General features: G+C 48.1%; 1 protein-coding gene across 12 annotated transcripts in view; it reads left to right on the top strand.

Moving 5' to 3' along the window:
* The window catches only part of AMOTL1 (angiomotin like 1), a 152,290-nt gene that overhangs the window by 55,219 nt on the left and 82,358 nt on the right, over positions 1-14,713 (top strand). For 2 of the 12 annotated variants that reach the window (XM_004754524.3, XM_004754521.3), the window contains exon 1: positions 5,106-5,459. The exons of 8 other annotated variants lie outside the window; for them this stretch is intronic. In XM_004754524.3, coding sequence (XP_004754581.2) covers positions 5,429-5,459 — 31 coding nt within the window. In that variant the 5' untranslated portion in view covers positions 5,106-5,428. Of the gene's footprint in view, positions 1-5,105; positions 5,478-14,713 lie in introns of those variants that run through there. 2 more of the 12 variants (XM_004754523.3, XM_004754520.3) reach the window with 1 other exon arrangement.

Here is a 14,713-nt window from a genome sequence, read left to right as displayed (position 1 = left end):
GCCACGGGCAAGAAGAGACTGGTGTGTAGTTACGGGTGGTGAAGTTAAAAACCTCCAGACAAACAGGCCTGAGATCTATAACTTAATAGACGAGCCTAACACCTGTGTAGGATGGTAGCACGGAGCCTGGCCCTTAGTAGGTACTTAATAGGTATTTGTTGGGAAATTTTTTTTCATAATCAACAGAGTCCTTGGTAAGCTTCAAATGGAGGAGGGTTTCCAAATGCCCTATTCTGTTATATAACAGTGAATTCCTCTTAAAAGCAGCACCTAGTATTTCCAGAAGTCCAGAGGTGCTGTACCTCGTGTATTTCCACTTGCCCTTGACATCTTCCTCTTCTTTGTTTTTTACTGTTCCATTCTTAGTCTCTCTGGCCCAGCAAAGGCTCATCCCTTGCTCCTCCCTCTCTGCACACAATATCCCCTGCCACCCACCCCCCATCTACTGGAGGCCCTCCCACTATTCCCTGAATTTTGCTCCTGTCAACAACTTGCAAGATGGAGGCAGGTCATGTGTCAGAGGAAGCACATGCCACATGAGAAAGCTTATTTGAGAACGTGATTTTGTCTTTGGAAACAAGCAGGCAAAAATCACAACCATTGTCCCTGTAAAACAGAGAACTGAAAGAAAAGCTTGGGAAAAACCGTCTTGCCAGTAATATGGTGATGATCATACCTGTGGTGGGCATGATCGTTGTACACTTACGAAAAGCAGAAGGGGCTCAAAGGCAGTGCTGAGAAGCAGGACAGCGTGCGCTTTCCTTTCCTGTGTCCATGTCTTTGCTGGTAGTCTCCTGCCTCTCTCAGCCCTCGGATTTCTTAGAACCTGCTAGTTGCCTGCTTCAGAGTATCAGTCACTCCATTGTGCTCCTATAATGCTTTATTTTTAACTTCTAGTATGCCACCCATCATCCTTGACCTTTATCATACTAAGCTCTGAGATAGTGAATGCTTCTGAAGGAGAATCACTAGAGCACCGTGACCTCAAGGAGCCAGTCAGAGACAGTAGTTCATGCCCCTCAAACTGCAGTGTGCCAGAAGTCAGAACGGATTCTAGGATGTCACCCTTAGAGATCCTGAATCTCTAGAATTTGGAGGTGGGGACATCAGACATTGAACCTCGTACATTTCCGGTTTATAAATCACACTTTGGGAAGCATTACAGAACTTGGGCTTAAAAAAATCTCCTTATGGGGCACCTGGGTGGCTCAGTGGGTTAAGCCGCTGCCTTTGGCTCAGGTCGTGATCTCAGGGTCCTGGGATTGAGCCTGCTCAGCGGGGAGTCTGCTTTCCCACCGCCCCCCCCCCCCCCCCCGCCTGCCTCTCTGCCTGTTTGTGATCTCTCTCTGTCAAATAAATAAATAAAATCTTTAAAAAAAAAAAAAAAAAAAAACCTCCTTACGTGTTCTGGAAGCAAAACAAGCATTTTGATAAGGACAGCCTGGCTACATCCAATCACTGGTTTGTTCACTCAACAGGCATTGACTGGCGACTCCCAAAGGGAGTGGGATCCGTTTTAGGTGATGCTGGCAGGAACTGTCCCTGGTGTGGTCATGACCACTCTCTTTTTGCCATCTGTTATTTCCCTCCTGGCAAGCTCAGGCCCATTCTTAGGGCCCATCCTAGTTCATGCAGTAGTTGACAAGGACTTGAAGGGGTGTGTTTGGAGGGTGCAGAGAAGAAGAGTGAGGGGAAAAGAGGTTTGCATTTTAATAGAGAATTTCAATTCCTTGGTGTTTCAAATCACTGGAGGAGAAGAGAAGGGTTTCTTTTACTGGATTTCTATTGTGTGTCTAGCGCTTGATCCGTAGTATCTAAATTTAACCCTCACAATAAGCCAATGAGGTAAGTGCAGTTATTCCCATTTTCCAGAGGAGGAGGCTGAGGCTCATGTTATGGTACTCTTCATAGCTGGAAACAGGTGGACCCAGGACTAGAACTCAGGACTGACTCTAAAGACCATGTGCATTCTCTACCTGGATGCCTCTGTCATCTGGTCTGGAGCATCCTAGTATGTGCCCTGTTTGGAGTTAAAGGCTGTTCTTTGCATTGTCCCGAAGAGGGCTGGAATTGTTCCATCACCTTCTTGGCTTTCCTGGGAGTGAGTAAAAGACAACCAGGTCACTGTAGAAAGAATGCTGACCTTTAGAGTGAGGATCTAGACCCAAAGACAACACAGATGCTGTCTGGTGAGCTACCTTACCGCTAGTAAAGCTGAGTTCAGGTTTGGTTGTCGACACACCTTGTTTCTGTTTAGCCCCAGCCACGTGTTGCAGTCTGCAACCAAATATACTGTAAGATGGTATTAATGATCTGCTGCTGGTCAAATCTGAAGCCTTTTTCTCAGGCTTTAGTTCTTGAACAACAGATTCCCAGCTATATATTTTTTCCGATATAGTTGATGTGGAAGATTATTTGTTTTCTATATTTGCTGTGGTGATTATTAGTAGTTGAGGAAACCCAGGTCATGGAGGGGAAAAATTGACCTGCCATGTATTTGGCCTTTGTATTATTCCTTTGTATTCAGTTTGAAGAGCTCAGGCTAGGTCCACCTGCTGTGGTCAGCTGACTGTGGGGCCCACAAGAAGGACCCACCACTTCATGGGAAGTCTGGGAATCCCGAGCTCTTGCTAGAGGGACCCTCTCCAACTTCCTCTGGCTTCTGTGATTTTAAACCTTCCCACTCTTCTCCTTCTCCAGTCTGCCCTCTTCTTCCTCCTCCTTTCCCTGTTTATTACTTTTGTTGTCCTGGGCATTCTCCAAGTAAATCGATATTCATGGCTTCATTTATATTTTTCTCTACACCTCTGTTTTCTGCTTCTTACCCCAGTTCTTGTTCCTTCTTTCCTCTTGCCCAGAGGATGGTAAAGTCTTTCAACATCTTTCTCAAACCAGTCCTTCCTCTTCACTCAGCTTCTCCCAGCATTGGTCCAGTGACCCATCCTTCCAGGAATGGTCCATTCTTCCTATGGCCCAGGCTCAAAACTGGCTTAACTTGATTACCTTGTTCTTCCTTCTATCTAAGTCACTGGAAAAAGTCTAAAATTCTTGCCTCAAGATTTGGTATCTTCACTGTACTTGGACTTGGTATCTTCAAAGATTCGGTATCTGGATATTATCTCGCTCTTCCTTTCCCATCACCTTTGCCTGGACTCACATGTCATTGCTTCCTGGACCATTTCCCAGATCAGCTCCCTATTTCACAGGGCTATTGAAGGGTTGATTGAAATAATAATAGCAAATATACGTTCAGCGCTTACATGCACTATGCTAAGTATTTTATTTGTTACTTCATTCCAACCTTACAACCTCTACTCCATGGCTATTTCCGTCACCTTGAAAATGAAATGAAACTGAAGTCTGGTGACTTTCCCAAGGTCATACAGTGAGTGGGCTGTCACTCAACTTACACCTGTTTTGTTGCAGTGGATGCTTATTTTTTTAAAAAATATTTTATTTATTTATTTGGCAGACAGAGATCACAAGTAGGCAGAGAGGCAGGCAAGAGAGAGAGAGAGGAAGGGAAGCAGGCTCCCTGCTGAGCAGAGAGCCCGATGCGGGGCTCGATCCCAGGACCCTGAGATCATGACCTGAGCTGAAGGCAGAGGCTTTAACCCACTGAGCCACCCAGGTGCCCCGCAGTGGATGCTTATAACTATTAAACTTTTTGCCTCCTAGGATATAGTGTGTTATCTAATGGGAGCAGTTAATAAATGTTCGTTTCCTTCCTTCTTTCCCTCCTTTTCCTATCCATTGTCTTTTCCCCACTCTAGACTCATTTCCTACAAATGCTACCTACCCTTCAAGCCTCCCCTTTTTTGGGCGCCTGGGTGGCTCAGTGGGTTAAAGCCTCTGCCTTCGGCTCAGGTCATGATCCCAGCCTCCTGGGATCAAGCCCCACATCGGGCTCTCTGCTCTGCGGGGAGCCTGCTTCCTCCTCTCTCTCTGCCTGCCTCTCTGCCTAATTGTGATCTCTGTCTGTCAAATAAATAAAATCTTTAGAAAAAAAAAAAGCCTCCCCTTTTTTCTGCATGGAGTCAGTCCTTTACTCCGCATTCTTCAGGCATCACCAGCACTTTCCTGTTTTCTGGTTGCATATCTTGTCCACTTGAATAAACCCTAGCAAGGCTGGTGAGCTGCTGCTTCTTTTCTTTCTTTGATGCGCTATCAAGTCCTAATGCTGCTGACTTTAAATGGAGTAGGTATTTGATACATGATTGCTACATTACTGCATTTGGGTTTTATCTTGAGAGCAGACTCACTGAGCCATCAGATGAATCAGAAGAGCTGACTGAAATCTGGATACACAGTCCACCAGAATTGAGCATAAGGGTACAAGCACTGGCGGACTAATTGGGTAATTGCTACAGTCCAGGCAGGAATCCCAGAAGAAATCCTGGTCTGGTGAGAAGACAAAGAGAGGAGAGGAGCACAAGATAAGAGGTGTGCTGTGCACAGACTGTCCTTTTAACGTCTTCCGCAGCAACTATTCTACTCCCTGGTCTCTCAACCTGGCAGCAGCAGAGCAGGTCCCTGAAAGCTAGGGAGGAGAGCTATGCTTGCCTGTTCCAGGTTTCCAGATCAAGGCTCCAGAGGTATGCACAGTATAATTGAGTATAATGGGATGGGTAGTAGTGTTTCTTAATAACAGCCGGATTGTCGACTCTTGACAGCAGAGTCGAATTTAGCAGCTCGGCACCCAATCCCAGTGTGCGAACTAGGGCCTGAGGAATGCAAAGAGAAGCCTGACCGCTTTTCACCTGGAAATTCCACTTAAAAAAAAAAAAAAATCCTGAACATACTCTAATAGGGACACTGAGGGCAGACCGGGAAACTGATTTCTGCCGGAGTGGGCCTGCTGGGAAGGAAGAGAAACTCGAAGGAAGGAGAATTGTTGAGTCTGACATTAATTAAGACTCGGCAGGGAGGGAACAAAACGGCGGAGGCTGTCGCCCTCCTAAACTCTCGGGGAGACACGTCAGCTTGAGCTCCGGGCAATTTCAGCAGGCGAGGTCCCGGGCCGGGGGGGTGGGGGGGGTGGGGGTGGGGGGGTGGGGGGGTGGGAGGGGGGGTGAGGCGAGCGCGAGCGGCGGCAGGCGGGCTCTAGGGCCCAGCGGCCCGGCGCCGCGGCGGGGGTGGAGTGTAGGGTTACCGGGACGAGCCCGACGACCCTCCCCAGCTCGAGCGCGGGGAGCGGGGAGCCGGGAGCGGGGAGCGCGGGCGGCGGTGGAGCGCGCGGGACGCTCTAGGACCCAGCGGCGGCGGGCGGCTTCGCGGCTGGAGGTGAAGCCCTGGCATTTCTCTCCTTCCTGTGTGAATGGGGCTGACTGTCGGGCGCCGCTTCCCTGCGCTGCCCCACGCCATGCCCAGCACTCTGCCCGGCGGCCGCCTCCCCCAGCCGCGCCACTGAGCCAGCCATGGTCGCCTCATGTGGAAGGCAAAGTTGCGCCGGGAAACTTGTGAGTCTGCGGTGAAAGGTAACCAGTCCCCGCTCAGGGTGCGGGGAGGGCGCCTCCGAGGCTCCCACGCGAGGGACCCAGCCGACCGGTGCTCCCCCACCCCCTTGCTGCTCCCGGCACGGGGCTCCTCCTCGGGGGACCCGGGGCGGAGATCGGCCAGGCTACCCAGCGGCTTGGGCAGCCGATTCGGCGCGGGTGGCCGGGAATGTCAGCCGCCGCAATCTTGCTTTCCCTTACCCAGACTGGTTTAAAAAAAAGAAGAAGCAGCGGAACTCTGTTCCCGCGCCACGCTGTAGGCCCCCGGTGCGGCGGGTCGGATCGCCGCGCCGCCCCGCGCCCCATCCGAGCCTGGAAGTTGGGTGGGCCGGCTGGGCCAGGGTCCCGGGGTGCGGGCGCGGCCCCGACGCGGGGCTGGCCTTTCCGGAGGGGCCTGCCACATGCCTGCACTCTCCGGGACGCGCCCGCGCGCGGGTCTCTCGGCGGCCGAGGGAGGGGGCGGAAGCGGGGCGCCGGTGGCCGCTGCCCTCCGCGCGAGACAAAGGCGCGCGCACGGGCCCGCCCGACGGGATGCGGCGCCCGGCCAGACCCTTCCTGCCCCGCGGGGAAGTCTCGGCTCTGGCGGGTGGGGGCGGCCAGGGGCTCGCGCTCCAGACCGGGGGGCTAGGATCGCGTTCGCTGCTGCTCCTTTGTTCTCCCCGGACAAGTTTCTTAGAAACTGGGGAGTTAGACTTCGCTCTCCCTCGCTGTTAGTGCCGCCTTTAAAGAATCTGGTTTCTAGGGGGAAAAATTAAACTTTCCAAGTGGAACTGGTTTTTCTTGGAATGTGACATTTGTGGCAGGAGGGAGATTGGCACGTCGGCCCTTGACAGCCCTGCGGAGCCGGGGGCCCTGCGCCGGGACAGGGCCGAACGTGCCCGGTAGGCTGCAGGGCTGGAGAAGAGGCGGCGGAACCCACGACGCCGCGCGCGCACCCACCTCGAGGGCCTCTGCCTCCTGCTCTGAGCTCGCCACGACGTTTCCAAATTTTCCCCATTAGGAGGCCAGGCTGGGAATCCCGGCTCCCTACCCGCAGCTCCCGCGCCGCGCCACGCCCTGCTCTGTAGTGGCTTGATTGGTGGCTGGGAAGACTTTCCCTTTCCATTTTTGTTTGAAGGGTTTGCCATTTGGGCTTGGGTGTTGGTGTCCTGTCTTCAAGTGGCAGTGCTTTGGAAAATGCTCGGCTACTGTACGGATCACCTGGACAGGGGGCTTCGGTAGAGGGGCACCCTGTTCCCGTGGCTTTCGCGGTTGGGACTGAATGTTTTATGCCCTTGGTCTCTCAACTGCTTTGCTCTGTCCCGATCAAGTGCCGACATGGTTGCCCATTTCCTTCTTTCAGGGCATATTATGAGAATCGAGTTTTTGTACTGCTTATAAAGTCGTTGGTTGGTAGCGGACGTAGGAGGTCACGAGAGCCAATTATGATCTCCAAAGATGCTTTGGACTACCCCAGACAGCGTTACTTGCCATGAGCGAGTAAATAGAGGGATATTAATAGCTGCTATCCCAAAAAACTTCCTTCCTTTTCGGGAAGTGAAAAGTCAAGACTTGAGATGTTGAACAATTACTGCTCTCTGCAGGGCCTGTGGGTCCCTGCCAAACTGACTTAATATTTCCCCTGGCTGCCGACCACTCCTGGCAGCCCACCGCTGCTGGACCCTAGTAGCTCCCGGTAGATGGCAGACCTAGGGTAGGGATTAAGGGGGTTCCCTAGGTTGCAAGTTCTTGAAGAATCTAGACCAATTTGAAATTTATTTCCCCGGTTTGTGTTCTGAGCATGTTCGTGCATCTACCATGAACATCTTTATGGGAATTGTGTGGGAACAGTAGTTGAATACACTTTGAACTGTTTTTGCCAAGGAGTAAAGTGTTGGAAACCACTGATTTGACCATAATGAAAAGGAGGAAGACATAGAGTAGAAGTTTTAGAGATGCCTCTAGTCTCGCTGGTGGGCTCTGGGAGATATTTAGATTTAGGATAGGTATAGTTTGACTTTTGTGAAATACATTTCTCAGGATTATAAGGAAACCCAAGCTCTGCAAATGGAAAGGAGGGAGAGAAGGTGCCACGCTTTTAATTCATCCTCCCTCTTCTTTTTAAAATGCATAGAAGTCTTGGTCTTATAGGTTCTGTGCTGTTGGTGGAAGGTGAAGAACACTAATGTACAGAAGGGCATGTGGAGATCAAAGCATTTAAAAATACATCTTTTCATGGAAGCAAATGGAGGACTTTCAGTTCAAATGAGATTTCAGAGTGCTATTGTTGAGAACAGCACATGAATGTAGAAATGTAAGTAATTTTATGGGAAGGCACTCTGCTGATTAGACTTGAGAGTGTCTGCCCTTGGCCAGTGAGTCTGGAGGCTTGGTAGAGATGTGGGTTTTTTTGTTTTGTTTTGAAGTCTCCCCCTGTGGAGAAGAGCAGACCCAGGGCCTGGGGGAAAGATGTCCGAACTAACTGAAATTAGAAGGCAGCCTGGGGGGTGAGAGTTGCAAGGAAAAGTGCAGCCCCTAGGTACCAGGGCTGTTTTTCTTCATAGAAATTTGTGAAACTACTTTGAAAATGATTAAGTACTGTATAACATAAGGCTTTTAAACAAATAATAATTAATGACTTCTGAAACAAGGGAATTGCTAGTGAAAACTGTAAAAATCTGAAAGATTTTCCAGGCCTATAAAGTAAAAGGAAATAACTTTGTAAGACCCTTTAGTAGTTCTTTTTTTTTTTTTTTTAATTTATTTGTTTATTTGACAGACAGAAATCCCAAGGAGGCAGAGAGGCAGGCAGAGGGAGAGGAGGAAGCAGGCTCCCTGCTGAGCAGAGAGCCCGATGCCAGGACCCTGGGCTCATGACCTGAGCTGAAGGCAGAGGCTTTAACCCACTGAGCCACCCAGGCGCCCCCCCTTTAGTAGTTCTGATATGCAAAATTCTCCCAAAGTAGCATCCCCCCACCAACCCCTCACCCTCCTGTGGTTATCTGCATTTCAAATGCATATGGAAACAGCTCAGGTCAGAAAATCTCTAGCGTTTTGAATAATTTTTCTCCTCCTATTTTTTCATTAATTTTCGTAGGCTCTTGTGTCCCAGAATTCCTAGGCAATGGAATACTTGAAAAGCAAGGGGTAAGTTGGAGGTCAACTCAGAGGACATATTTGATTATAAGGTTTGTTGGAAACAGTCTGAGGTTGTTGAGGTTTTTGTTTGTTTGCTTAACGATTTAAAAAAAAATTATTTTGTTGGTTTGACTGTTTTGTTTTGGAAGAAAGGCATCATTTAAAGCTTGGCCATTGTGGGTGGGTCCATACACTACTTTTGCTGAAGGAAGCCACGCCTGGGCTTGTGTGTGGCTCGTTGCCTGTTCTCTAAATTGTGAGGCCCTTGACCTCTGTTCTTGTGAAACAGGGTCTATTCATTCCAGGCACTTAGGATAGGACTCCTGGATTCCCAAAGGGGTTCACACATCAGGACTTTTTTTTTTATTTTTCATTTTATGAGGGGGATGGGGAAGTAGCTGTAAGATGTTTGGAAATGTATTCCTGTCAAGACTCTGGAGAATCAGATTTAACTTTAAAAAAAAAAAAATCACACAGACCTACTATGTGCCTTTAAATCTGTGTTTGGGATCTCACTGACCAGTAGTGCAGCTATATATACCTCTTTTTCGTTAGTTTTGTTTTAAGTAAAAAGCCTGTAGTTCCCTTTTAAAAAAACTTTTTATTTTGAAATGATTATAGCTTTATGAGAAGTTGCAAAAATAGTAGAGAGGTCCTGTGTACTCTTCACCCATTTTCCCCCATTGGTAACATCTTACATAACCAAAGTACAGTAGAACCAGGAAGCCGACATCGCTACATGTCAGATTTCACTGGTTCTCCAGGCACGCATCTGTGTTTGTATATATGTACTTCTTTGCATTTTTTCCACACTGGTGGATTCCGGTAACCACCATCACAGTCAAGCTATAGAACTATTCCATCAGCTCAAGGATGACCCTTATGCCACCCTTCACAGTCATGTCTACTCTCCCCTCCCGGCACATAGCTGTAAACCCTAGTAACAACTAAATCTCTTCTCCCTCTCTGTCATTTTGAGAATGTTACAGAAATGAAATCATGTGGTATGTGACCTTTTCGGACTCGCTTTTTCACTCAGCGTGATACCCATGAGATCCATCCAGGCTGTCACATTATCAACAGTCTGCTCTTTTTTATCACTGAGTAGTAGTCCATGGTATGGATATACCACAGCTTGTTTAACCATTCACCTCCTGAAGAACACTTGGGGGTTTCCAGTTTTGGATTCTTAAAATTAAAGTTGTTGGGACCATCTGTGCACAGGGTTTTGCATAGATGTGTTTTCACTTCTCCAGGATAAATGCCCAGGAGTGTTGTTGCTGGATTTTGAGTGGTAGTTGTATGCTCTTTTTTTTTTTTTTTTTTTTTTGAAGAAATTGCCAAGCTGTGTTCTGGAGTGGCTGTACAATTTTATATTCTCATCAGCCACGTAGGAGAGATCTGGTTTTTCTCTGCATCCTTACCTGCATTTGTTTATTATTTTAGCTGTCCCAATAGGTGTTCTAGTCTCAGCCTGGTTTTAATTTGCATACCCTAATGGCTAATGATGTTGAGCATCTTTTCATGTTTGCCATCTGTATGTCCCCTTTGGTGAAATGTCTGCTAGTGTCCCATGTTCTAAATGGACTGGGTTTTTTATTACTCTTAACTCTGAGATTTCTTATATTCTAAATATGTGTCCTTTGTCAGATATATGTCTTGCATATATTTTCTTCCAGTATGTAGTTTGCCTTTTTATCTTTTTAACTGGATCTTTTGCAGGGCAAAGGTTTTGAATTTTGATGAAGTCCAGTTTATTGGTCCCCCCTCCCCCACCCTTTATGCATTGGGCTTTTGGTATCACATCTAAGAATGCTTTGGCATAGGCCTACGTCCCCAAAATTGTCTCCTGTGTTTGCTTTTAAAGTTTCATAGTTTTACATTTTTAAAAAGATTTTATTTATTTATTTGCTCAGAGAGAGAGAGAGAGAGAGAAAACACAAGTGGGGGAGGGGCAGGCAAATGGAGAAGCAGGCTCCCCGCTTAGCAGGGAACCCAATGCAGAACTTGATCCCCTGGGATCATGACCTGAGTGGAAGGCAGATGCTTAACCAACTGAGCCACCCAGATGTCCCAGTTTTCCATTTTTTTTTTTTTTTTTAAGATTTATTTATTTACTTTAAAGAGAGAGAGTGTGTGGCTGGGAGGGGCAGAAGGAGAGGAAACTTAAGCAGTCTCTGTGCTGAGCGAGGAACCTAACATGGGGCTCCTTCTCATGACTCTGAGATCATGACCTAACCTGAAACCAAGAATGCTCAATGGAGTGCACCCCCCCCAGGCGCCCCCATAATTTTACATTTTGTGTTCAAACTGTAGTTCATTTTTGCCCTCTTTTAAGAATTTGTATGTCTGGCTTCCGATCTTAAAAAGCATCTCTTAGGTGTTGATCATGTTTTTAGTGCTCTCAAAGCATACAGCTGACTCGGGCATGTTCCCACCCTCAAGAGCTCACCCCTTAGTGGGGTCGTAGTGTGGACATTTCTGTGTGCAAAGTGCAGTAAAAGAGACAACTAGGAGCACTGAACAGAGAGGGCTCACTTGGATGGAGGGGGTCAGGGCTTCCCTGGGCAGGTTGCCCACACAGGATGGGAATAAAAACAGTTCTTGCCTTTGATGCAGTTTGTGGGTATCTGTATTGCCATGAATTCTTTAGTGTGGGTCATCCTCGTCGGTAAACTGAGTGTGGTTGAGGGCTGTTTTGCAACTGCACATGGCGTAATAGCTTAAAAAAATAATAAAAATGCAGTACTCAAGACTCAATAACATACAGAGTATGAAGAAAGTTAGATAGCTTTAAAATGAGAGTATGTGTGTTAAAGCGAGAAAGGAGGTAGTATTCCAGGTTGTTTAGGAACAGTGGACCTGGTTTGCTTCCTGGCCCTTCTGCCTCCTTCCTGTATAATCTCAGGTAATTTGACCTGCCGAAGCATCATGGATGAAATGAAGACGGTAATAGTTCTCAGCTCTCGGAATTGCATGAGGGTGAAAAGGAGCAGTGCATATGTACAGTGCTGGACATATTGAAAGTACCCAGTAAATACCTGCTATAATATAATAATAATAATTATTACTAAAATAACAGAGACCAATGGTTTTCGGAATGTGTATTCTCATAGATGTCCTTTCTCCGAGAAACACGAATTCCGGTTCTAATAGAAACCTAGCTTTTCACAGTTAGGACGTTCTGTCCACAAGCTAGTTTTAGCTATAAAATAGACCTTCCTCCCCCCGATCAACCCAGGATTTTCTGAGGAAAGAACGGTTTCCTCTCTGTCCAAAGAGGAGGTCTGTGTGCTCTGGGAGCTCTTTCAGAGTTTACCCATGCTTGTCACCCTCGGTACAGTAAGTCAGGGCTAATGTCACCGGGATGGGTCCCAAACTTCACCACTGGTAGCTCCCTTTCTTTTCCCTCGATGACCAAGTTGTCAGTTTCCCAGAGGAAAGGGAATGAACCTCAGATGTACAGTTCTGGGGCAGTGGTTAGAACAGTGGTTTTCAAATGTGGTGGACATCAGAATCACCGAGAGGGCCCGTGTTTTAACAGAACAGAACGTGAGCACCCCTCTCGCCCAGGTTTTGTTTCAGTTAGCTCTTGGAGGGGCCCGAGAATATACATTTCTAAATAGTTTCCAAATGATGCTGGGCCTGCTGGTCCAGGGACCACACTTGGAGAACCACTGTTTGAGAGCATAGTCTCACTTTAATTGGCTCTAGTCTGAGGTGCTTAACTCTTTGGAACTGAATGTGTTTCTGTTTAAAAGAGGGAGATGGAAATAGATTGACTTCTCAGGTTACTAGCTGATCTGCCTTTGTGCTCTGCTCTAATTACCCTTCTGTGCCTGCCCCCTTCCCAACCCTGACTTTTACTTCTCTCAGTTGTCTTTTGTCACTCCTTGGAAGATACATTGAGTTAGGGTGAATGGTTCCTAGACACAAGGCATATTGCTTTGCTTGAGTCACTTAACCTCTGTAAAGTCAATGTGTTGACTTCATACTTACATGGTGAGGTCACTGTGAGGGTTCAGCGAGACAGCGCGCGTGAAGGGACTGCATACAAGGTAAAGCATGCTGCAAAATTCCTTTATTATTTTGAGCATCCTTGACTCCCCTTCAGAACAGTGTCCTTGGACTTGAGGATGGACGACTCCTTCTGAGGCTGACTTTCACTGCTGCTGGGGGCTGCTGGGTGAAATCTGCGGGGCCTTTGTGGAGAAGTAGGGCCCACAGTGGATGACTGGTTGGGCTGGGGTCTCTGAGGGCCTTCCGAACTGGGATGTTTTGGAGGCACGTTGATGTGGAGATGTGGCAGTGACCATAGAAGAGTTCGGTGCTGGAAATGAGCTTGAACAGTTGCTGGACTATTAAGAGTCAACTTCCTCACAGCAGAGAAATAGAATTCCATGACATTTTTTTTTTTTTTCCTGGCATCTTTGGAAGATGCGATCTGGCCCCTGCTTATTTTTACTTGGAGTTCTCGATCTACATGGTCCACAGTGACCACTAGCCACATGTGCCTATCTAAGTTAATCAAAAGTCAATGAACTAAAAATTCAAGTCCTTAGTCGCATGAGCCACAGTTCAAATACCCAGTAGCGGTTCGCATCAGTGCAGCAAGCTCTATCGGGCAGTGTTCTTCTAGAGAGACGTTAGCCGTTTGACGGATGGCACCACTGCTGGGCTTCATAAGACGGGATGGGCGCACATGTTTGACTGAAATGAATCACTTCTCCCTTGAAGTCTTGTGTGGACCAATTGGGAGACGATACCGCAGGGCAACTCACCTGTCAACATGAACCTCGTTTTTGGAGGCTCATCTCTTTTCGAGGGTCAGCAAGGCGTTTGGCTTATGCTGGGGGTAGCAGTTACCAGGTTAGCTGGCTGTATCAAGGCATATCTACTGCTTCTAGGGATGTCTGCGGCTTTGGTTCCATTGCTGGGGCTCTCCCGGGGGTGTGGTCCTGGAGAGAAGCAAACAGAAATGCGAGTGTGGAGTTAGCCCCAGAGGTCTTTGTCCTGGAGAGGATCTAGGGCCCGCCTGGACTCCTCCGCCTTAGGTGGGTTCCACTCTTGCCCTAGCCTTTGTCAGCGCGAGGCAGGAGGCAGGCCTTCGGCTGGTGTCTGGACTTGCTCGGACACCGTTCCTCCCTGCCTCATCCTGACGGTTGCCTCCTTTCAGAGGGTTCTGTAAGCTGTAAGGTCCTTTCCCTTCCCCACGCACGTCCAGCTCCTTGCACTGACTTCCCAAATACTTCATGCATATCCGTCTCCTTGCTTTGCATGTCCACACACTGGGTGCTTCCGCACTCCTTACCGAGCAACCGGAACCCTCCCAGCCACACAACAGGTCTTCCCACTTGTGCTCTCCTGCACCTCTTCTGATCTGCCCCGCCCTTCCTGCTTTCCTCCACCCTTCTCAGAACAGGCAGAGCAGGACGAGGGGATAGGTATCTTGTCTTCCAGGCCCGCTTTGCTTCCTGCCTTAGGTGGGGCTCTGCCCGGCCCTGTGGCCGGGGAGCCAGGGAGGAAGGAGGCCTCTTACATTGAACTGCTGCTTCTTGGCCGTAAGGGCTGCCCTGGTTAGTGTGACCCAGGAATGTGACCCCCAAAGACAGGGGTGAGGCAGGCCTTTTCCTTCCTGCTATGAACTGTACTTGGAAGGACTCTGAGAACCAAGTTTCGGAAGGGTAAGCCCCCTCTCTCTACAAAATTTGGCAGGGCCCTGTTTCCTGAGGGACCAGTCTCTAAATCTCACCGCAGCTATTGGTTGATTGCTCATCTTGGTTATGTGGGAAAAGGTTGAAGATAGAAGGGCCGATGAGATTGCCTGTCTGGGATCTTTTTTGGGCAGTGGGGATCAAGGAGGAGGAAAAATAGCAAAAGGGTCTAGCAAGCATGTTCTCTCAGAATTATGGAAACCAGTGGATACGGTACCTAGGGAACAGCATTAAATTCACTGCAGAACACATGTAACACCAGAAAATGTCTTCTGAAATCAAATTACCTTAAATTAAGACACCTAGGAAAGTAATGTAAACAGTATCACAAAACCACTTACACAAACCTTAAATATAATGGGGCTGTCAGATAATAAGCAGGAGGCT

The sequence above is a fragment of the Mustela putorius genome, unplaced genomic scaffold (genome assembly GCF_011764305.1).
Source record: "Mustela putorius furo isolate JIRA1106 unplaced genomic scaffold, ASM1176430v1.1 tig00001069_pilon_pilon_pilon, whole genome shotgun sequence".
Taxonomy (NCBI): domain Eukaryota; kingdom Metazoa; phylum Chordata; class Mammalia; order Carnivora; family Mustelidae; genus Mustela; species Mustela putorius.
This window is presented reverse-complemented; position numbering and strand designations above follow the sequence as displayed.